The sequence below is a fragment of the Mycteria americana genome, chromosome 1 (assembly GCF_035582795.1).
Source record: "Mycteria americana isolate JAX WOST 10 ecotype Jacksonville Zoo and Gardens chromosome 1, USCA_MyAme_1.0, whole genome shotgun sequence".
NCBI classification, from domain to species: domain Eukaryota; kingdom Metazoa; phylum Chordata; class Aves; order Ciconiiformes; family Ciconiidae; genus Mycteria; species Mycteria americana.
In genome coordinates this window covers 135626230-135648898 of record NC_134365.1, presented here as the reverse complement: position 1 = coordinate 135648898, position 22669 = coordinate 135626230, and the positions used below count along the sequence as shown (strand labels likewise).

General features: G+C 41.6%; 1 protein-coding gene across 1 annotated transcript in view; it reads right to left on the bottom strand.

Annotated features, from left to right (window-relative positions):
• Positions 1-21418, bottom strand: part of BCLAF3 (BCLAF1 and THRAP3 family member 3) — a 36206-nt gene extending 14788 nt beyond the window's left edge. Inside the window, exons 1-9 of the mRNA XM_075521447.1 lie at positions 21225-21418; positions 12739-12812; positions 10118-10696; positions 9109-9774; positions 6654-6832; positions 5859-5973; positions 5597-5660; positions 4640-4758; positions 2681-2795 (exon numbers count right to left, since the gene is read on the bottom strand). Of these exons, the coding sequence (XP_075377562.1) occupies positions 2681-2795; positions 4640-4758; positions 5597-5660; positions 5859-5973; positions 6654-6832; positions 9109-9774; positions 10118-10696; positions 12739-12779 (1878 nt within the window). The 5' untranslated portion in view covers positions 12780-12812; positions 21225-21418. The remainder of the gene's footprint in view (positions 1-2680; positions 2796-4639; positions 4759-5596; positions 5661-5858; positions 5974-6653; positions 6833-9108; positions 9775-10117; positions 10697-12738; positions 12813-21224) is intronic.
• Between the last annotated feature and the right edge of the window lie 1251 nt (positions 21419-22669).

The following is a 22669-nucleotide window of genomic DNA, read 5'->3' as shown; positions in this document are numbered from 1 at the left end:
TTCTCTGAACACTGCCTTTTAGTCATGGTCCTTACGCTTTTCAAGGTGCCCAGCAGTGTGCACACCTGAACCGTACTATTCTGATACAAGACACTGAATGGCAAATTCCAAACATTTGTCCTCTTGCAGAAAGCAGCTACAAATGGCCTTTACCTTCATTCATTTTTGTTTTTCTAAGGCTGCTTTCAACTCTACCAATATTACACTTCCAAACAAAGTAGTAGTGAATACAGTCTCACAGCTGTGAATTTATTACAGAAAACCTACTCAACACAGAAATGATACATGTGGCTGAAATTACAGTTGGCTGCTTGGATGCCACTCAACTCCCACAACAAAAACCTCCCATACTAAAGCAAGTGCTAGCAGCTTACACGTACGGAGATCGAGCTTGAGCTACTGCCCACCAGGATAAGCTCTTCTCCAATCGCACCCAGTCCTAAAGAGCCTCTTCAAGGAAAGCCATTTTGAGCACCATACATTCTCACATAACATGTCTACATGTCACAGGCAGTGCCACACTACTGGAGCTAGTTTATTCAGCTGAATTTTTTGTACTGCCTCAGATAGGAGTTAGCTGTATTAGTGATCTGCTCTGCCCAGGAAAAAGATTACCCTCTTTCTGCATTACTTTACATACTGAGCATTAGACATACTAGATAAACAGGAGCATTAGACATACTAGATAAACAGGAAAACAGACAAGGGGAGCAGAATAAGAATCAAAAAGGCAAGAACAGAAACACAAAACCAGAAGAGAAGATGCAATTAAAGAGTGCCAATTAATGTATTGTGGACACATTTGCAAAATGTCTGTAAGCCCTCCGAGCCAGTTGGTCAGCACTGATTAGTTCTGTTTTTACTGACAAATGTTGATGGCAAACTGAAGTATTTTATCTTCCCACTCATCTGCAAACCAGCTTCTGCATGGCTGACTTCATGAAGAGTCATTCCTTCTTTAGGATGCTTTGCATTTGTAATACCCATGCTTCCATAGCTACTGTTGTTCTGAATGGGAAACTGCTCACTGAAGTGCAGGGCTGTCTAAAAACTGCATGTTTGCAGTTCACTATTGGATATCAAGATGCAATCTTCCTGAATCTTCAGTACACCTAACAATAACTCAGTTTCTATTTCAAACTAACTCCCTTTTTGTTTGCAATTACTGTATTACTTAACGAGCAATTACTTCTTGTTTTGGGGGACTTCAATCTTAGTTTTGCGTACATAATATTTTTTACTCTTAAAGACTTGTGTTCTTTTACACTGAAAGATGCACTGTTACATCTGCAAGGCAGCTACCTTTCAGTGATGGTCAGAACTTTGACTAAATAAAAGCTACTTTTGATGGACCTCAAAAGTTTCATGGTCTTTTGGAACCCTCTCTGTAGGGTATTAATTACAATGTATAAAGAATGACAATTTACGTTAGTCTCCTCCTTATTTTGCACCCACCAGAGAAGGACTAAAAAAAGAAAAAGGAAAAAAAAAAAAAAGAGGTTTTGGAATTATACCGCACACATTAATAAAGCTTTTCTGGTCTCACCAGTTCCCCAAGTTAAAGCAGCACAAACACTTGGAAAAAAGACTACATTTATTTAGAAGGAATTTTCCAGAAGAAAAAAATTTACTTGAACCTAATAAATACTGAAATGGGGAAGACAGTTATAAGTACATCACAGAAAGATAGCCTAAAAGAGAATAAGTGCCCAAACTAGGTTTGATAAACGCAATATCGACACAGATAAGCTATTCCATTGCATAACATTCCATCCTCAGGAACATTATTTCAGACATTTCTAATTATTTCTGTGATTTATTCCTCATTTTTATTTGTTCATGAAATAAGAGCTTCCCAGAACTTTTATCATAATGAGGAGAAACACTGTTTTAGTAACAATGCCACCTACACAAAACAAGATTCAGACCTTCCCTTCCAACTGCTGACAACTAGAACACAGGAGAGTATCCTTTTTCTCTGTTCCACATTACCTCAGGTTTCTGCTCAATAACAAGGCCTTCTAATTTATAGTTTAGGTGGTACATCATGAAGTGGAAGAAATGCAGTATTACATACAAATTTATTTTACAAAGCTACAAGCAATATGAGTTTTTATTTCATAAAGCCCCTTAAATCAATTAATTTCAGTAAGCCATTTTGAACATAAAATTTCGTTCAAAAGTTTAGTTTGATCTGTTCCTGCTACTCAATAAGAGATCTAAAGTTGACCATCTTATTTCCAGACTAGCTGAAAAAAGTGTTTTGATTTCACCCAACATACCGATCTAAACTAGCTTTCTGAAACAACAAATCCCTGGCCAACTTGCTGCTAGGTTATAAAAAACACTAGCAAAGTTCTTATGGACTACTGCACAGGCGTGCAAAAGCACAAGAATTATTTTTGTTGTATCAGCATTTGGCCATAGAACTGGTTTTAGCTCACTTGTATTAATCTATACTTCAACAAATATCTGAGGAAGTACAGCACTAGAACTGTGAAATTATGAGCAGTTTTATTGTTGAGCAAAGTCTGAAGATAATAAAGCCTCACTTGAAATTTAAAAGGGCAAGACACCACAGATTGTTAAATTTACATCAGCACAGACAATGCAGAAAAAAATTAATTATAAGTGTAGGAACAACAAATTCAGAAGCTATTAATTCTATATTTAGGCTTACCAGGTGAGGTTTCCCAATAAATTTCCTGAAAGGTGGCTTAATGAACCTCATAGGCTTTTGGAAGCCATCAAGTTGAGAGTTTTGTAATTTTGAGAGACTGCAGCTTTGCTGGTTCCTGATGTGTATGAGAGAGAGAGAACAATTAAAATCTAAAGCCATAGTGTATCAAAAACCTGTATTTTAAATGACCTTAGTCTAGCATCTGTATCACTTAGAAGTGCAAAATGACAGTTTTTAAATAATTTTTTTCTAGGACATTCGACAAATAACTATTCCTCTGACTAAACTCAAGCTCAAGTTGCACAGAATTATATAGTAAGCTGTATTCTCTTATGCAATGACAAATTAACAGAGATACTCTGCCTTCTTGAAATCCTCACTATGCAAATCAGGTTTCCCTGGCTCACCCCGCTAGGCCTGCATGGCTGGTCATTGCTGCCCTCCGCTGGCTGAAATGCTTTCCGCATTTCAGCAGTTGTTTTATACTGTACTATCTTTAAAGTTGTACAGAACTTTCCATTTCATGAAATCCCAAATCTGACAGAAGCTCAGATAAATAGCTAGATGCTCCAGCTTCATCCTCAGCAAGCAGGGTGTTCTGGCTTTGGGTTTTTACTTGCTTGGGGTTTTTTTTTTGTTTTGGTTTTTTTTTTTTTTTTTTTTTAACTGACCACATTGCTAATACAGACATGTCCATAAACCTCTGAATAAAACACATATCATGAAAAGTAACCACCAGAAGTCAAAATTCATAGTTCATGAAACATATAGAAACAGTTTTCATAGCTTCAAAATAAATTACTAAGGCAAAAACAGAGCCACACTGGACTAGCTCATAGGCATTGCCAGTATCTTATATGTGAACTATTAAAAACCCCCGATCTCAGGAAAATTCTACCCATCGTTCATACCATTACTGCCCTCAGCCCACATTATATTGTCCACGTTACTCTTACAGTGTAACCCCTCCTCTCATTGAACTCCAGGACAGCCACACTTACTAGAGAAACTTGAGCTTCCTGCTTTGAGCGGCATACACAAAGGTAAGCAAGACAGTAACTGTGGAAGTGGCAAAAGCAGCCTTCACAGATAATCAGGTAAAACATGCACTAAAGACATAGCCCCAGGTACAGTCCAATATCCACCCCCGCCTTAGTAACTTTTACTTTTTTTATTTAAAGAATCTCAAATACAATAAATTTTTTCTGCAGCTTCACAAGTCAGTTTTCTTAAATGTGTGCATTGCCACTATTTGCCATAATAGGCTGCATTTAAAATGAACAGACAGCAGCATATTAAGAGCGATCTGCAAATCATGACTACAGTGTAGATACATTTCATTACACACTGGCAATTCTTTAATCAACATTGCTTCTAACACAAATAAGTCATCATCTCTTTGTAATCAACCAACTTCACAACATCAAAAGTGAAACAGGATGACTGAGGTTAGCAAACACCTTTAACAAACCTGTTGGAGGAATTCATAGCAGTAAAAAGCTATTCCGAAAATCTAGCTTTTCTTCATAAAATTCTCCAAGAATCAGAAAAATTCCAATTATGTGTTGATATTCCACATGACATTACAAAACAACCAGGGCAACACAACAACGTATTCATCCTAGAATGCTTTTATGAAACTACAGAATACCAAGAAAATGTTATATGGCACATCAAAGAGTTTAAAAATAGTTCAGCATCTTTAAATTAATTTCGTCCCCTCTTCCCATTCAGTGCTACAGTTTGAGCTTGCTTTTCATTTTTTCCCCACTGCAGCTTAACCTCTTTCAAGGTAACAGTCCATTCGAGAGTAGTTAGCAATGTATGTCAGCTGAATTTCAGTCCAAGTCAAAGTTGCAAGGACAAACTATGAAAAAGATGTTACTGTGGAAGAGTCAAAAAATGAACGCATAAGAGAACTACAGACTTGGGCCAACAAGATTGTTATTTGCTAATTACCTTGGAGTTACACCATCTACATGAAACACTCGCTCATCTTCATTCTTCAGTCTCTCTTTTCTCCTCCTTTCTATATCATGCCGTAGATCATTTGGATCTTCTAACACTCTCACAACGTTCTAGTTAAGAGGAAGGGTTAAAGTCAAGTTAGCAAGTAATAAACAAACACTGACATGATTCTGTTCTTCAGGGGTTGCATCCGGTATATAACCTTGTTAAGGTAGTTCAACTATCTGCACATAGGACAGATGCACATCAACGCAAGGATCCAAAGTCCAAAATAATAACAAAAAGTAGTCCCAAACAATTACCCTTTCTTGCACCATCTGCCTTTTTACAAGTTTCCAAACAGTGAACAGAGCACTGAAATTCTGCATGGAGTTGCCAAGGCAAGAATATTCACATTAGTTCCAGTAAATCTTAAGAAGTTCTACTATTCTTAAGTTGAACCTCCACATATCTGTACTATAGAAAAAAAAATAGTAACTAAATCCCAGTAAGTGTAGCTTGAAAGGGGAAGACAGAAACTCTTATGTCCCTGGATGAAAGCATGGGATAAAATAGCATTCTGAGGAATTATGTGGATGTCGGGCCATTCTAACATTAGGGCAGAAGAAACATTAAGGCTTTTTCTTATCTCAGAGGGAAAGCAAGAGCCACATGTCAGTCACCTACTTACACTATTTAAAAACAGACAGGGGCTCAAGCAGGAGGAATAACCACATTCCAGCTACTCTGGAGAACACACCTGCATTTTACTCATCAGTGAACACAGTATACTTGCACCATTGTGGTATCTGTAAATATGCTCAAGCGTGCGTTTCTTTCAAAATAGTCAGAATTACTGATGGTCTTCAAAACATGTAAAATGACGTACCAATGGCATGGGGAAAGTGTTGTTTACATCTATATCATTTTAACTTACTGTTTGCCAAAAACATTAAGTAATCAAGATACCTGGGGAGATTCAGATGGCACAGTTCGTTTGTTCTGAAGTTCTGCTAGAGACATGTCAATCCTCCTGGAACACAAAAATATTACATAAAAACAAGTGCCATCACTATAAATAGCAAAAACATTATTGACCAACTACAGAATTCTTTAGGGACTATGGCCAGGTAGTTTAGAGACAGTGAAAAAACACTTTACATTGTGTAAAGTCTACTGAAGATTAACTACCTTAATGCAAATAAATTAAGGCAAAAAGCACATCAATTACCTGTGAATTTCTGGATCCGAACGTATTTTAACTTCATTCATATTTGCAATTGGTTTATCCTGAATTTTTGAGAACCGTTCATGTAGAGTTACGTCAGAGGATGTAAAATAATTTGCTGTAAAGAGATATTAAATACAAGAATGTTTATTTGTAGTATTTCAAATGCACAATGGGAAGTTGTATCTTTTAAAAGATTAACTCTTAAGGACACCAAGACAACTTCTGAGATTAAATTTCAAACTCTTTCCACTTGCAGTTTAACATTCACAAATGAAAGATTAGGCCAGTCCAACTTAGACATTCTTCTTATTTAATAAGATTAAGCTCAATAGAAAGTTAACTATTTGTCAGCTCTATTACGGTAGTACTCAAAGGACTAGAATCTATAAATAAAGTTCAACACTGAACATGATGCAGCAGTCTAAACACTAATCTGAAAAATTAAAGGAACTATATATAACTAGGAAGTTATGACTACAGCAAAGCTCCTTTTTTCTTCTCATTTCCTAAACAAGCAGGTTAGTCTTAAGTACTAGCATAAAATCCTTTTGACCTTAACACTTCCCAATAATGCCTCTATTATGGACTGAGACCTTCTTACAATCATTCTCCACCCAACTACTTTAAATCTTCAACCTACATTTTCCTTAAACAATACCAAATGAAGGCAAAATACAAATGAAGCCAAAGGCAAACACCTGAGACTTACAAGGACAGCATATCTAATTCATTAGATTTGTTTTTAATAATTACAAATACATAAACACATACATATACCCCAAATATTACAGCCACCTTTAACTTGATGGATAATAGTGATTATTTCCTGAGTAAATTCTCTTGATGGGTCATTTTCAACATTTTGTGTTACAGATTCCATGTGCTCAAACACCGGATGAAAATTTTCAGTTTTCCTGCCAACAGCAACCAGATCATGTGACATCTGTCTCTCTGTAGTATGACTAGAAGCAGTCCTAGAATAAAAAGTTGCAGATAGTCACTTTAAAGAATTCACTATATCTGAAAACTTCAAATAGACAAGTAGAACAGAACAATAAATTAAGAAGTTCATTTTAGGAATAAATGTGATGAAACTGAATCTCGTTTTGTTCCTTTTTTTTAATTAAAAAAACTCATAAGGCTGTAAGGAAGAAAAGCTATAATAAAATACAAAAAGATATGACTACACTCTCAGGAATCCTTGTTTCAGTGAAGTATACAATACAAGATTTGTGAATTTTAAACTTAATTGATCTAGATTATCAAATAAATGCAATGAAGATCCTGATATACTTCTTCAATATAATTCTGCAAAGCAATTACATGTATGTCTGTTTATAAGGAGCTACCAGACAATTTTCAAGAACAGTTAAGAGATGTAAAAATCTCATGGCATCTTTGGGAACTGAATCATCACTTGAGCCCAGTGAAACAGCTTTCCAGTGGCAGTGTGTGAACTTAAGAACGTGTTTAGCATCTTTTTGTCAAATTTTACTCGTTCTAAATAAGTTTAAGCCCCAAATGGTTGCATTGCTGCTTAAGAATTATTTTGACAAGGAAGCTAACACTTTAAAAATCCTGCTGTTCTTGTTGCAAGGAAAATGCTTGTCAGTTGGAAAGATAAACTGAGAACTCAAACAGCCCATGTAAGAGCTTTTAGGATAAAGACTGTTTACTGTGCAAAGTGATTATGTGCCTGCCCATCCTGTATTTGAAGCATACAAGACTAGAATTCCATACAAAAATTGTATCAAAAATAGCCTCTAGCAGGTGCCAGAAGTCATCTATTTGCCCCCAGTAAACTAGAAATAAATGCATGCAAGAGGGAATCCAAACAATCTCAACTGTAGATGATTTGAATTATCTACCTGCTCCCCAGGTTTATAATGAAAGTATTCTTCTCAGCTGAGTCATTTCAAGTCAGGTGTTTGTTAAATGCCTAAAGTAGGCAGCACGAATATTCCCAGTCATCAGCTTCTGCAAAATTAGTGTTTTCATCTTTAAAAAAATAAAATATTTAGCACTTTTGGCTGTGGAAGCAAACCTTTCACACATGAAATTAGCTGTAATCAATGTAGTAGTTTCTTCAGTCTGCAAATAATTACCATGTCCATTGTGCATGACTTTCAAAAACAGCAGCAAGAGGCTACTAGATACAGGAATCATCCTGTGGACTTGCAACAAAACTCAACAATAATTATTTTCCTTATGTTATCATTCAGGAAGTTAAATGCTTGTCCTAGCCAGGGGGAGGAGGGAGAGGCATTACTCCACTTCCCTTTCCTCAGTCTGTAATATTAGCCCCTTCTGTGCAGACAGTAACTTGTCTTTCTAACTCTCCATTGTATTACGTGTTTCTGAAATATTGGAAAGGGAAAAAAATTTATATAGATGTTTTATTTGGGAAAAGAGGCAAAATACCTTTAAATTGAAGGCTGATCATTTTGGAAGGGAAGGTAATCCCTTCCAAAAGGTATTACTGCCATTACATGAAATTCTTGCCTGCAACAGCCAGGCAACAGCCCAGAAAAGCCTGCAAAAATCTACACAAACCAAGCTGCTTACTCTCTACCATATATCCATCATCTAGATTTTCATAATATTACCACTTTTTTTCCAATTCAGCCAGCATTGGGAATGCTAAAGGCAATCAGAAGTATTACATAGAAGATAGACAGAAGCAGACTACTGCTTTTCAGTTCTGATGCCTCAACAGATTGCCACTTCATTTGTTACAATAATAAGTAACAACCCAGGGATCTCTAATTTTTTTGACAGCTTTATTGAACTTCAGATCTTGAACATCTGAATGTGTGCCTGAGATTTATGTAATTTAAAGGTTATGTGGTTTTTAGAAGAAATGAGGCATGACACAGTCAAAAAAATGCCATCATATTCCAGAAGGAAGCACAGAACTAGGCTTTTCTGCTTTTGTTTCTTTGTTTATTATTTAAAATCAACACATTTACTTATCATAAGCAACTTTTAACTACAGGTTTGTATCAGGCATATCTGCTCTTTCCACTTCCTACTACATCTCCATGAAATGAACTAGGGGGTTTTTTGGTTTGTTTTTTAATAGAGGTAGGCTGTAAGTTTCCAGTCTGTGCAAGTTAACATTTTAAACAAATTAAAAAGGTACAACCTTAGTTTGTCCTGGTTACCTCTTAAAGAAACCGTGCTTTCCTCCAACATTCATAAACTGTAAAGAGTGAGGAAGAAAGAAGAAGAGGCGAGGGGAAACCAATACCTGTACTTGGTCACCATTTTCTTCATATCCACTTTGATCGTGAGACGTTCCCTCCTACAGTTGACATCTGAGATTTTCACATCTGAAACAGTATGACTTGAATCATGCTGGCTATCGGAGGAATCTACTTTTTTCCTGAATTCCCCTTCTTTCCTTACTCTTTCCTTCGGTTTGTTTTTAAAAGATCTCAGATCAACATCCATTTTGGAAGAGTTAACACAAGCATTGCAGCCCTTCTTTGAACTATATTTAACAGGTACTTCGATGTGCCCTTCTTCAGTCCGTCTCACTCTTCCACCACTAAAGTAATCTAACTCTTTGTTATTCCGGGCACCCTTAGAAGAACCGTATTTCTGGTCTTCCTGCTTCACATACTTCTGAGCTCTATCATCTGAAAAAGGCTTTTCCCCATCCGGATGCCTGCGCCGTTTGTGACTGTACTCATACGCTATCTTTGTGACAGAACCCTCCAAGTACTCCCTTTCAGCCGATCGGTGGGACTGGGCACCCAGATTTCTTTGCTCCTCCTTTTCTTGGTAGGGTGGAAAAGAACGTTCTTGCTTCCACTTGGAATTTCTTGCTACTTCTCCACCGTCATACCTCTCCATTTCTTTAGCCCTTTTAGACGTGTGCCCATATTCTCTGTAATCGTGATCTTCAGGATACCTGTGTTGACATAAAGCAATTTACACTTGCACTAGAGAAGAAAGCGAGAACTTATATGTGCAGAATGTTGGACAGCAGAATGCGTGGCAAGTTAACCCATAATCCCTCACGCCAAGGTACAGATGTGCAGGGGCTCTTAAGAGGGAAATATTATCTTTTCATACTCTAGCCATCAATATGATTTACTTAAAAGACAAATACTTCACTACTACCAGTCGCCCATAATTAAACTACAAAGTGGCCAACGTGTTTCAAGGTGGATATCTTCAACTATAATGAAAACAGACTTTCAGTTGAGGCTTTACACCACAATACCCAGGTTTTAATTATTTTATTCCTATACCTCTTCTGTAAAGAGCTCCTTGCCGTAAATTCATCAGAAACTCTTCTGGGTGACTGACCATACTTCTCTTCATGTAACCTCTGGTGCCTCAAGTCATCTTCATGCCATTTTCTTTCAAGTTTACATGAAGCCCCTAACGGTCTATGGAAAGGTTTCATTCCTTTTTCATTTCCAGTGACTTTGTAGTGCTCAAACATGTATCTGTCTTCCATTTTGTGTTGGTAAAATGGACGATCATGCTCTTTATATGGTATTTCCAAGTATTTTGGTGGTAACTGGCATCTCCTATTGCTTTCAGTTCTTTCAGATGAATGTGTTCTGTAGGGCTTATGACTATAAGTATCTTCCATGGGAATCCTTTTCAGGTTTGGTGAAGGTGATCTACGTTCATATATTCTCTGGTGGTTATTTCCATGAGGTGCAAACTTAGAATTGCTTTGTCCGTATTTTTCATCTTCTGTTCTCCAAGGCATAGGCTTCTTTGGGTCCTTACGAAAGCTTTTATATTCACAGTCATAGTTAATATGAGCATGCCTTTGCCTATAGTGCTCTGGACTCCTAAATGCTGGAGATAAGGACCTAAGGCAAAAATAAAATCCACTTTTGAGTAGTCCCATAAAATTGAATCGACCTCTTAATGAGTGCATCTATTCCCTAAGGAAGTATAGTTTAGTACACAATTTTAATCAACTGGTAAAAAAATTAAAAACAAGATATTCAAAGTGTCATTTGCCTGGCCAGAGTACCAAGGTTACTTTTACTCTGTTGAAAGTTTTCACAGTAAAAATACCCACTCGAAATAGTAGTAAGTCAATCATTTTTCTCTCTTTGCATTTTGTCATTTAAAACTAAAAATAGTTTCATATATATGAATTTTCCACTACATTGAAAACAACTGTTATACACATTTTCACACTTCTCAAGCACTCCCTATCTTTTTCAGTGCCAAGAGAAAAAATGGGAAGGAAAAAAGGCAAATAAAGAAATGGAAAAAAAAAAAAAAAAGAAAAAAAAAGAAAAAAGACAAGACCTTTTCAGGTTTTCTTTGCATGCCGAAACAACCCCCAAAACTGATTGAAAACATTATAAAATATCCTATTCAAAATGTCACACAGGTAGGCTTTTTCCTGCAGAAAAGACTAAGTTTGAGAAAGGTGTTTTGCTCTTTTTGTATAATTGTGTGTACATGTACATACATGTATACATATGTACACTTCCACACCTATTGCAGCTTTTGCTATTAAAGATTCAATTGCTAAGATCCACTCAATTGCACTCAGCTTTGCATTTTCACCTACAGTTACAAAAATGAAAGCAATCCATTAAGAGTTTTTAGCCAAAATCTCCTTAAATAAAGAAGGAACAGCACAAGCCACTAGCAAGAACCAGAAAGTAATCCTAGACATAAAAGTTCTGCTGCATTCAAGTATTCACTGTACACTCTCAATACACTCTTTAAAAATGTTGGAAAAATATAAGTTGAAAAAATTCAAGGAAGTCAATTCCTTTGTACACACATTGCAAATGTACAATTCGGCATAACTATTTGCTCCATTTCTGCAAATGAGTTCAAACTCAGAACGACAGATCTTCATAAACCTATGATGGCTAACTTAGAATAGCACCCATACTGTTGCTGCCGCCCCACGTTGTTCCGGTTAAGGCTTGCATTTTAATGAGAGCTGGGACATTCCTCCCTGCCCTTCACCCAAAGGACATATTCACAACTATCAATCTAGTGTGGAAGTAGATAGGATTTCTCTTTTTAAAAACAAGCAAACACCCCCCGCCCCATTTTTCTGTGTTATCTAACAAACTCCCTTGGGTCTTGGTCATCACAAATTAGTCTGTTTAGAAAAGCAACCCAAAACCAGCAAAAAGTAGTATTTTCGTATTACACGCTAATAGCTTTTGAAAGCTTAAAATTGTATTCCAGTCTCCTAGTTTTAACACCTCAAATTGGCATTGCAAATCCTAAAAATTAGGCAGGTAACTAATGGCATGAAGTAACCTGGATATAATTCTGGTGACATATACATCAATGACACATGGTATTAGGCTAGTGCCAAAAAGAAGGGCACTGATTCCCATGTTTTCAGTTCGCTTTATGCTGCAAGGCACATCTAACTGTACTGAAGATAATTTGCGGATCAGCCCCAAAGGCTCAGAAAGCCTGAGGTGTTTGAACTAAGAAGTTTGGAGTTCTTTTTAAACAGCCAATCTGGCCCTCCCTGTAGACCAAGAGGCAAAACAGGAGTGAGTTACAGACATTAAGTGCACCAGGTGGTGCTTGAGTAAAAATAACCTTAACTAGTTTGGTGCTCAGATTTTGTGCTTAAGGTAGTTCCAAGTCCCAAAATGTGCAAGTTGAACAAGGTAGTTGGCAGACAGCAAAGCCTTAACACTTCATGCTTAAAAAAAATCATAATAATAAAATTGTGAGTTGGCAAAAAAATTGCAGAAGGTGTTCAGTTTGGAAACCAATTTATAATTTATAAAATACACTTCACAAATTGCAATTCTGGATGCAATTTTCTTTCTTTTATGCAAGTTTTAAGTACCAACTATAAATCCTTATATACAGCTATGTTTCAGAACACAAGTTATAAATAAATACTTACCTTGGTTTCCATCGTGGTGATCTTGATCTAGATCTTGTCATCTTCTCTCACGTGTTTATATGAGTTTCTTGAAGCTGTAAAAATGATACAATTTACTAGTCTGATAACAGAATCGCACTACAAATTGCAACAGGGACAGTTGTGTTCAACAAGTATAGTATTAGATGCTTCAAGGTTGGGGTGAGGCATATTTTTAGGATGTTTTACTTTTACCTCTAATTCACATTTTAAGGCAAGTAACTTTTTTCCCAATTGCTGATCTTAGAACTCAACTTATTTTCTTTATAAAGATTTAAATATTTGACCATTGTTCCCTTTTTCTCTCCATTTTGTAATGCTGTCTATTCACTAGGTCTTTAAATGTTAATAATCTCACAAGCAAGCTGCTGCAATTGAAAAAAATGCTGTAATTTTTAGTATGTATTTAATGCTATAGATGAGAGGGGAGCGACAGCCAGCTTTAAAATCAAGTTTACAAAGCAAAATGTTTTTGCATCAAGTTATATTCTGAACTTCATATATACTGAACTTCAAATTTGTAATATACACTGATATTTTTACATGGTTACAGATCTCCTGTAAGCCTTAACTGCTCCACCAAGTCTTAACTGCTGTATCATTACACACTTCATCCAAATAAAACCATGTACAAAAGATGACTATTCATTTTTATACTTAACTTGTCAATAACCTACTACCTAGACACACATTTAAATATACAATGGATGTACTATGACAGAAAGCACTGCTGTTGAATCCTGGAAGTAGCTGTCGGGATCCCTTCTCATAAAAGCTATGGAAGAATGAGAAAAATATCAGTGGAATCTACCCTTCTTGCTCTTCTTTGCAAAAAGATCCTAGAAACTTGGAAAACAAGTGATGAAAGGATATACAAACTCACCAGTAATGCAACTGGTGAATAGGAATGGAATGATTATTCATTACTTAGCAAACACAAGGATTAAAGCAGAGTAAAATTATCAGGTAACTGGTTGAAAGTTGGAATTTGGACCACATACCTATGCTTACAGCTCCTAATTACCACAAGATGCTGTAAAGGCCAGAAATCTAAATAGATACAAAACCAGATCCATCAACAGCTCTCAAATTAATGAACAACCAGTCACTTGAAACTGGAAGAATAGGTCCAGGTCCATGTCACTCTATACATGCTCTGGTATTTTCTGTAAGTATTGGCTCACAGACACTCATGGAGACAGAAAACTAGTCTGGACTAGCCAAATATGGCCTTTTTTGACACTCCCAGTGCTGAAATAATTTCCTTATCTAAATCTTTTACCTGACCAACTAAAATTGAAAGGGGGAAAAAAACAGCAAGCTTTAAGGCACATAAGAAACCTGAAGAAGTAGGTGTGCACCCACATGCCTGACCCACTGCCTCGTCATCCCCTGCCCCAATCACACTAATTGGTCAAATAAAATATTACCCCTTGCTATGTCTGATTTTTTGTACAATTAGCTCATGGCTAAACCAGCAGTTTCTTAGAGAAGAACACACAGCATACTTCTGATGCCTACCTCCACAGGTGGATGCTAGACAAGCCATCTACTACATTTCAGAGTGATTCTGGAAATGTCCACTTCCTGCTCATTAAGTTGCACCATAAGCTAACCGGGAAATTATTTGCAAGACATAGCAATAGCTTAGTTCTGGAGAAAACCCTCTTGAATTTATTTTTTAAAATCTCAAAATTATCCTGTTTACCATAAGAGTATTTGCTCCACAATGGATCTTTCCATGTGACAAGGCACGAAGTTGTAAGAAGTGTTGCAAGGGATAGTGAAGCAAAAACAACCCAACCCCAAGATACCCCAAAGACAACGTATAATATTTGTTCCCTGAACTTTCAAATATCTAAGAGGCAATGCTAACTTCATCCTAAAGACATATATCTGAGGACTGCATAGCATGAATTAACTTCAGGCCCTTTGCTTACTTGAAGATCATACTAGCCAAAGTTAAATATGATGCTCCAATGCCAGTACTCATTAAATATTATTTTTCGAAGAAAAATAATATTGTGACCAAAATACTTTCCTATTTCTCAACTGTAAAAACACACCTTACCAAACTGAACAGTATTTCAGTTCATGGCTAACACATTTCAAAGAGAGGTGTGTGTCCTGCAAGCTTCAGGTTCACTACTACCCTCTCTTCTTGTAAACTTTAAAAAGTGAGTGTTTCATATGCCATTCAAATCCTTTCTTTCTATCTTCCCTTCAGTTCTGAACTTTATCCTTCATTTTCAAGTGAGTACGTAAACACCAAAAAGACAGAAGTACCATTAAACCCTACCCAACCATCGTACAGAACCTGATCTGCCAGGATCTCTCATCGCAGACTGATCAAGCTAGAAACTGAACATACATAACGAGAGATTCTTTATTCTTTCAAGACTGGCTAAACAACCGTACCAAAAGCGTGAGGAGGACTGTGACAGCATGTCCTAGATCTTGCCTTAGGATAAAGAGGACTACTGTAATTTCCAATGAAGACACTCCTTTTGTTTTGTGGAAAGAAAGTGTTCATTTGTTTCAATGCACCTCCTAAAAAGTGACCCACGCAACAGGATTTCCTCACAGCGAGATTCAAGACGAAATACACAGCATACAAAGGCAGCAGACACTCGACTCCAATCAAGACTCCCAGTGTAACACTAGAATGGCAAATTAATCTATACAGAATTTGTAAGCACGTTGCTAAATTCAGGTTTAAGTCATCTCACCTAGACCAGCAATATGGTTTCATACCAAAAGGAAGCTTTTCGTAGGATGGTCCCAAGTAGCAAGCCTCTCTATAGCAGCATTACTTGAATCAAGTGAAGGCCCTACGGTTCCTGAGTCAGCCATCCAGGTGCTTCTGAAAGGCCAAGTCATGCTGGAGCAGAAGTGCCAGGACCTGCTATGCTGTGGGTTTTGAATTTCGCCAAGTCCCCCTGCTGTACTTTATGGGATGCTGTCACAATGAAAACATTAAGAACTTTTTTTTTTAACTAGGAAGGAATATTATTAGGTTCATAGTGCTGCTTGTGTTTGCTGTGTTACAACAATAAGTGACTCATTGGAGGAGTTATCAGTAACTGTGCTTAGACAGTTTTTAAATATTAATGGGAACCCCATCTTTTATTTTCTTTTCCTTGACTTTTGGAATTGAAATCAGACAACTTCCCTCTTAGGAGAAATGGCCTCAAGCCTGCTGCTAGCTCTCCTTTGATTCCACCCTTGAGAGATCAGTGCTTTGACAAGTACGAAATTCTTGTGGTATCTATCTACTACAAACCTGAAAGGAGTATCTGGAGAGAAGTAGCTTGAAAATGACCAGAAATTGTATGGGATGGGCCAACCTAAACACATGTTCTTTCAGAAAGGCTATAAATTTTTTTAACAGCTTGCTCTCCTGAACAGAATAATCTTCAGTCTCCTTGATTTTCTCCAGCATGAAACACAAGAAAACACAAATGACTGCAGTCATCTAGCTGAATGGGGGGGGAACTGGAGCTCTTCCTAATGCAAAGAGCCCCACACCATTAAGCCCCAAACAGCTAAAACCTTGCAGATAGAGCACAGACTGAGTAGAAGTAGTTAACTCTCCTGTAAAAAGACCTTAAATACGTGGAGTGCTTTTCTTGCCTTTTGGGTGCCTTCCACAACAGATGATGGAAGAAACCCTATGCAGGACACACAACAGGCAGGTCAACAGTAGTAGCGCTCACCATCAAGGAGCTGCTCTTCAATTGCCATTTCACCTGTAGTGAAGGGAGATGTCATTCCTCACCCCTTTGTAAGGGATTGCCCGACTGCCATTGCCACTGCCTCCCAAATTTTTTAGAGGAGGAAAGGATAAGCAAGTCTTTCATAAGCTGGGTCACACAGCAGACACGATGACAGACACTGACCCTCTCTGCAAAAACTACCCAGCTCACTATTCTCTCACTCTGCCCAAAAAGATAGGGAGCAGCTGCAAGCTTTTCATTTACTGTCTTCTAGGCAGGGATCAACTGAAAGCTGCAAGGGACATGCCAAAGCATGTATTGCTGCAGTGTCTGTTAAGAAAGAGAAACCAGGAATTGAGAGTCTTGACACCAAGGCAGTCAAGTAATTGACAGAAATACAATCAAATTAAAAGCTCAGCTGCAATCCAGACTTACCAAAAAAAAAAAAAGAGAGAGATCTTTAAGCCTGCAATACAGAAAGCCATTTACTGTATCCTTAAATGAAAGGCATAGAACTGGCAACTTTTGTAGTAGGTAAATTATAATAGCCGAATCAAAGACTGTCCCACATGGCTCCCACCCCAGCCATTGTCCAAGCAGGACACAAGCCTGGCATGTTCTTGCCCATTCAGCTTCCAGGCAAATCTTGTCACCTCCAACAGCAAATGCCCAGGAAAGAGCGTAAGAACAGAGAAACATCTCCCAGCAAACCAGCCTGAACATTTCTGAACCTGCAACAGGACTTCACATCTCTGTTAGCCAATGCTTCCCAGTCTGGCTTGGGTACCATTACCACAGGCAGAGGCTCCCAGTGCTGCACTAGGCCATGCATACACCCATTTCTCCCTGATTTTTCTAGTAAAAACCTTCAGCCTCAAAACCACAGCTCCCAACTGGCACCTTCATCCACCATCCCCAACCCTACGGGGGCTGGAGGAAGGATGTCATGAAGTGTGGAGTGCAACCCTGCCCCATGCTCCAGCACTGCTGCCCCAGCACCAGAGAGATGCCCGGAGCTGAGTTACAGCTCTGCCAGCCCATGGAGGTGACTCCCAACTCAAGGCACATCACCTCATGGCAGGACGTATGTGACAGGTTTGAAAACTATGAGCTAGAACAGCTGTTTAGCTCAAGGACACACACACCCCAGCTGAGGCAAATGAAACTCAGCTGAGTGATTTCTAAACCGTTCCCTCTTTTAGACACCACAGCAGGTAACAGATCAATGCAAATGACCGAGATCCAAATTTCCATCCTCAGTTTCCTCACGGCTCTCTGATATTCAGTGAGTGCTCTTTTTTATTACAGGTCCCTTCTCCTGGGCTTTTGTCACTCTCAGAACACCTTCCACATCTCCAAGGTTATGCTTTGAATCTCCAAAGTATTTTGTAGCAGGTCTGGTGGCACCCTCACATCACTGCAGCTCCAGCTGCACTGGCAACACAGCCTGGAGATAACACCACCATGGAGATGACAGGGCTATTCCCCCCCCCCCCCCCCCCCTTCCTCTTTCCTTTCTTTCTCTCTCTTTTTATCCCATGCTATTTTATCCCATGCTATGTTTACCAAGTTTCCCGATGTGGTCCACAGCATCTCCCCAAGCAGCTGTGGCAGAGCGACCGGGAACGGTGGGCAGCGATGGTGGGAGGCAGCACCACAAGCCTGCACCCCTGCCGAATGTGCCACGATCTGAGCAAGGTGAGCTCCAATGCTCCAGTTTGCATACTGAGAAATAGGGTCTCCCTGGCATCAGGAACATCCCTTTGGCTTCCCGAAACCACAGCCACTGTGGCTTTAGAGAACTTTTTGTCCTCCTTGTCAGCTTTATCCTTTTTCTTTGGTACAAGCTGGGGAAGGCAGGCTTTACACAGGTTGTATCCCAAAACTGAGGATTGTTAACAGACAACCAGGCCTCATGATAGGGAGGTGACCGTCCCACGCAGGGGCAGCACATGGGCATCACTCCCCTCTGTTTGCTATACAGAATATCTATCTATATGTATATATCTCTCTCAAATAAAAATGATTGTTCCTCCTTACAATCCCAGTAGAATGAAGACCCATTACAGAAAGTACAGGCCTAGCTGAAGCATACAGTACTTCTTAATGGACCACTAAACAAATTTTAAGCAACTCCTTGGGATACATAGAAAGTATTCCCCTGCGTATTTGAGCAAAAGAATAAAAATAACTGAGGAGATCTACTGAGCATGTAACTTAAGCTTAGTGTGCTCTCATTTAAAACTAACCCATTTAATGACACTAATTAGCAGGCAATGCCTCACCTTTGCAGAAAAACAGATTACAATGCCAACTTGGAAAGACTGAGCAGGATAAATCTGTATCACATCATACTGTAGGTATTTCACTCTCAAACAAACACTTTTTTTTTTTTTTTTTTTTTTACACAAAGAAAGCACAAATGATAAACATAGTGGCAAGCCATTTCTATAATGCATTGAATTAGAGGCCTTTAACACACATCTATTACAGAGCCTTAAATGTCACAGCACCATCCCCAGCCGCTTCTACCTACCAGTTTCTAAAGAGACACCAGAAGTGTGTTAAATCCACTCCTGTCATAGTCCCAGAGACAAACCACAACAACTTCCTGCCTACTGAAAGCTCTCCAACACGTACGAACCATGATGCTTTTTCTTTGCTTTTTCACCTTAAGTCATAAGAAACTCCTTATTTATTCAGTGGGCAACACCACACAGCAGCACTGCCAGGAGGCTGGGCAGCCTGGGCTGCCTTCCCCAGCCACACGGGAGAAATGAGCCCTTGCTGGAAGACTCCCAGCACATTTCCTCCCTTCCCCGCAGACAGCGAGCGCCTGCTGCCACCTGAGAGGAAAAGCAAACCTAACTGTGTACGACCGCACTGCTCGCCAGCTTGCTGCGACACCAACCCAGCCTACGTTACCTCCTGACAGGTGAACACCCACAAGGCAAGACTGCACCGAAATCAAGCCCATCTCATCACAGCACAGGTGGAAGGAGAGTTGGTTTGATCACTCTTACAAAAGCGGTGGCAGAAATACCAGTTATTTTGCTGAAGGCAGATGTGGAGGAGAGCATGGACACCCATTAAGACAGACAGCTGTTTATCAGGATAACAGGGTGTGCCTCTAAAGGAAGTTAGTTAATTTCAGTTCACCTCATCAACACCAATATTAAAAAAACCCACAGAAAAATCCTCATAGCTTCTGATTAGTCCTTCAGAGTGAAAAGATGAAAACAAACGGAAAGATTTAGTCATCCATGTTCACTGCCCCTCTCTGCCCAGCCCTGTGTCTCACAGCCTGCCACAACGTGGCTTCCGTCACCAGAACTCCTTCCATGCCTTTTGCATATTTCTTCTCCTCCCTTCCTGGCATCCTCTTCCACGCTCTTCCTCCAGCCATCCACACCCAGCAAAACTTTCACGAAAGATTCACTTTTCCTTGAGGCCCACAAACACACAAGGTAAGCAGGTAATTAAAATCTCCCAGCAATTTGAGTAGCTTTTGTTTTAAACCCTTGTAATTCAGGAACCTAAACTATATTTACAGGTGACTTGGGGCATTTAAGAATTGCAATAAAAATTAGGTGTTGCTGTTCTGGATGGAGTTGAGCCAAGTGAGGACACTGCTATCACTGATTCCTCCTGAGACATTCCTGCCCCCTCAGATGTGTATGAATAATTGTGCATAATCAACTAAACCAACCGAAGAAGTATCATAAAACACAGATTAGGTCAAATCAGCACCAATTCATCTTGCTTTGGTTTGATTCATTCCTGAAAATATATTAAGCTGAACCAAAGACACACTGGAACTAAGATATGACTGCTATACAAAACCTGTACTGCTTTAAGTTATTATAAACACATTAACTGCTGCAAATCTGTGTGTGGCAACATATAAATCACTAAGAACAGGGACTGCTGGTATTTATGCCTTGCTCATCTCTGAGGAAAACGCTGTCCTTCACAGTAACAGCGAGCAGCGACCTCAGCTCTGTTCTGCCGCTCGCCCAGTGGGTTCACAGCAACACAGGTTTTCTGGAACCGTCAAGACGCAGAGGCACGGCGCTGACAGCCCACAGCACCTCTTGTCGCCCCTGCCCCCTGCTTTGTTCCTGGCCCCCCCAAACCTCGCTGAATGCTTGAACTACATGCATCGTACCACAGCATACACACATACTGATGTGCGTACACATACAGACACACACACACACGCGGGGAGAGGCGGGTTACCGATGCCGCTGCTCCAGGCTGCCCAGGCATCAGCAGATCCAAGATGGGTTCAGCAGAGTCCCCGCTGACCTCCTGTCCCCGCAGCACCCGCTGCCGCCGGTCAAACCCGCCGTCGCCGGCGGCCAGCACCTCCCGGCTCAGCGCGGGGAACGAAAGCGGCGCCTCCCACCCGCCTCCCCGTCGCCTCCGGGCCGGGCAGGCCGGCAGGCCCTCCCACGGGCGCAGCGCTGGAGCTTCGTGCACCCCGGCCCGGCGGAGCCCCCGGGGCCCGGCCCGGCCCGGCCCGCTCCTTCCCGGCCGCCGGGGCGGGGGATGGGCCGGTCCGGCTCCGGGCGCGCAGGCGGCGCTGACAGGGACAATGCCCGCCGCCGCCCCCGGGCCCCGAGCACCCGGCTCCGGCACCACCTCACCCTGCCCGCGGCACGGGCCAGGCCCCCGCCTCGCCGTCGCCCCGCGCCGGGCCTGCCCAGGCCCCACCGAGGCCGTGGGGCCGCCGCTAGCCACCACACTCACCGCCAGCGGGGCCGCTTCCAGAGCCGCCGCTTCCAGAGCCACCGCCTACCGCCGCTCCTCCGGCCGCCACCGCCGCCGCTCCGCCCCGAGCAGGTGCCCGGCGAGGAGGCGGGGCGGGTCCCGGCGGGCCGCGCCGGCCGCAGCTGCTCCCCACGGGCGCGGCGGAGAGAAAGGGCGGGCGGAGGGCGGGCGCCCCGGAAGAGGAGGGGCGGGCGGGGCCGGACGGGCGGCGGCGGCGCCTCCCCCTCCCCCTCCCCTCATGGCCGCTCCCCGGCATCTCGCCCCGGTGCCGCGTCCCCCGCAGCCGCCGTGCGGCCGCCCGGGCTGGGCGCTGTCGGGGGGAGGCGCCGGGCAGCTCCGTGCCGGCCACTCGTTCCCGGCCTGGGCAGCGTAGAGAGGACGGGGTGCCCCGGCCCTTCCTGGCGGGTACTCGGGGCTCTGAGGAGCCTCTCAGCTGAGAAGCCCTGTGAAGTGCAGACCCCTCCCGTGACACTTCCCACCCGGCCGCTCCCGGGCCTCTCTAGCCAGCCCCGGGGAGCGGATGCCGGCTCCTGCGCGGGACCGAGGGCGGCCGGAGCGGGGCAGGCCCGAAGCGCCGGGCTTCGCCGAGGAGACGCTGCGGTCCCCAGGCCTTTCGCCGGTCTCAGCTGCGACGTGATGGGTCGGGCGGGAAAGGCTTGGCCCAAAGGCTCCCCGCGGCCTTACGGGTCAGACCCTGCAGTTAAAGCCCCTGCGGTGCTGTGGTGAGGCCGCGCACCGCCCGGGCAGACCCGCCCTGGATGCGGCCTGCCGGCCCGCAGGTAACGCGGCCATGGCTTCCTTGCCGCGGGGTGCTGCTGGAGGCTCGAGGCGCCTCTTGGAAGGCCGCGGTGGTTTTTTCCGAGGCCCTTTTCAGGTTCCTGGAGTGCCCGTCTGAGTGTGTACTGCCGCTCTCCCCTTGCCTGGGAGATGGGATCCATCCCAGCGATTCGAACGCTCTCCTTTCTAGGCCGCTGGAATGCACTCCCTTGGTTGTCAGTCATGATACCCAGCAGGCCGAACAGGTTTGGCGTTTGAGTGAGTGAGATTTTTCTTCAGGAGCTGTAAACAGCAGGAGTGCACGGGACACATACTGAAGCCCTTTCGTAACAGAGTATCTTTTTACGGTAGAAAAACACCGAGAAATAGATTTAAAGATCATGCAAAACCACATGTATAAGGAGACACTGATGCTATCTAGATTACATTAGGCATCCAAGGCTGTTGGTCAAGGATCGTGAATACTACTTTGGTGTGTTGTCAGATCAACTCATTAATATACATTTGATTCAGATCAGATGCAGGCACACGCTTTTGTTTTAACCCAAGCACAGAATTGACATTGGTTTTGTATTTTTACAGTAGCTGCAGGAAGATGGGCGATAGCTGATACGGCATCGTTACAGCGGCACAGGCAGACGATATCT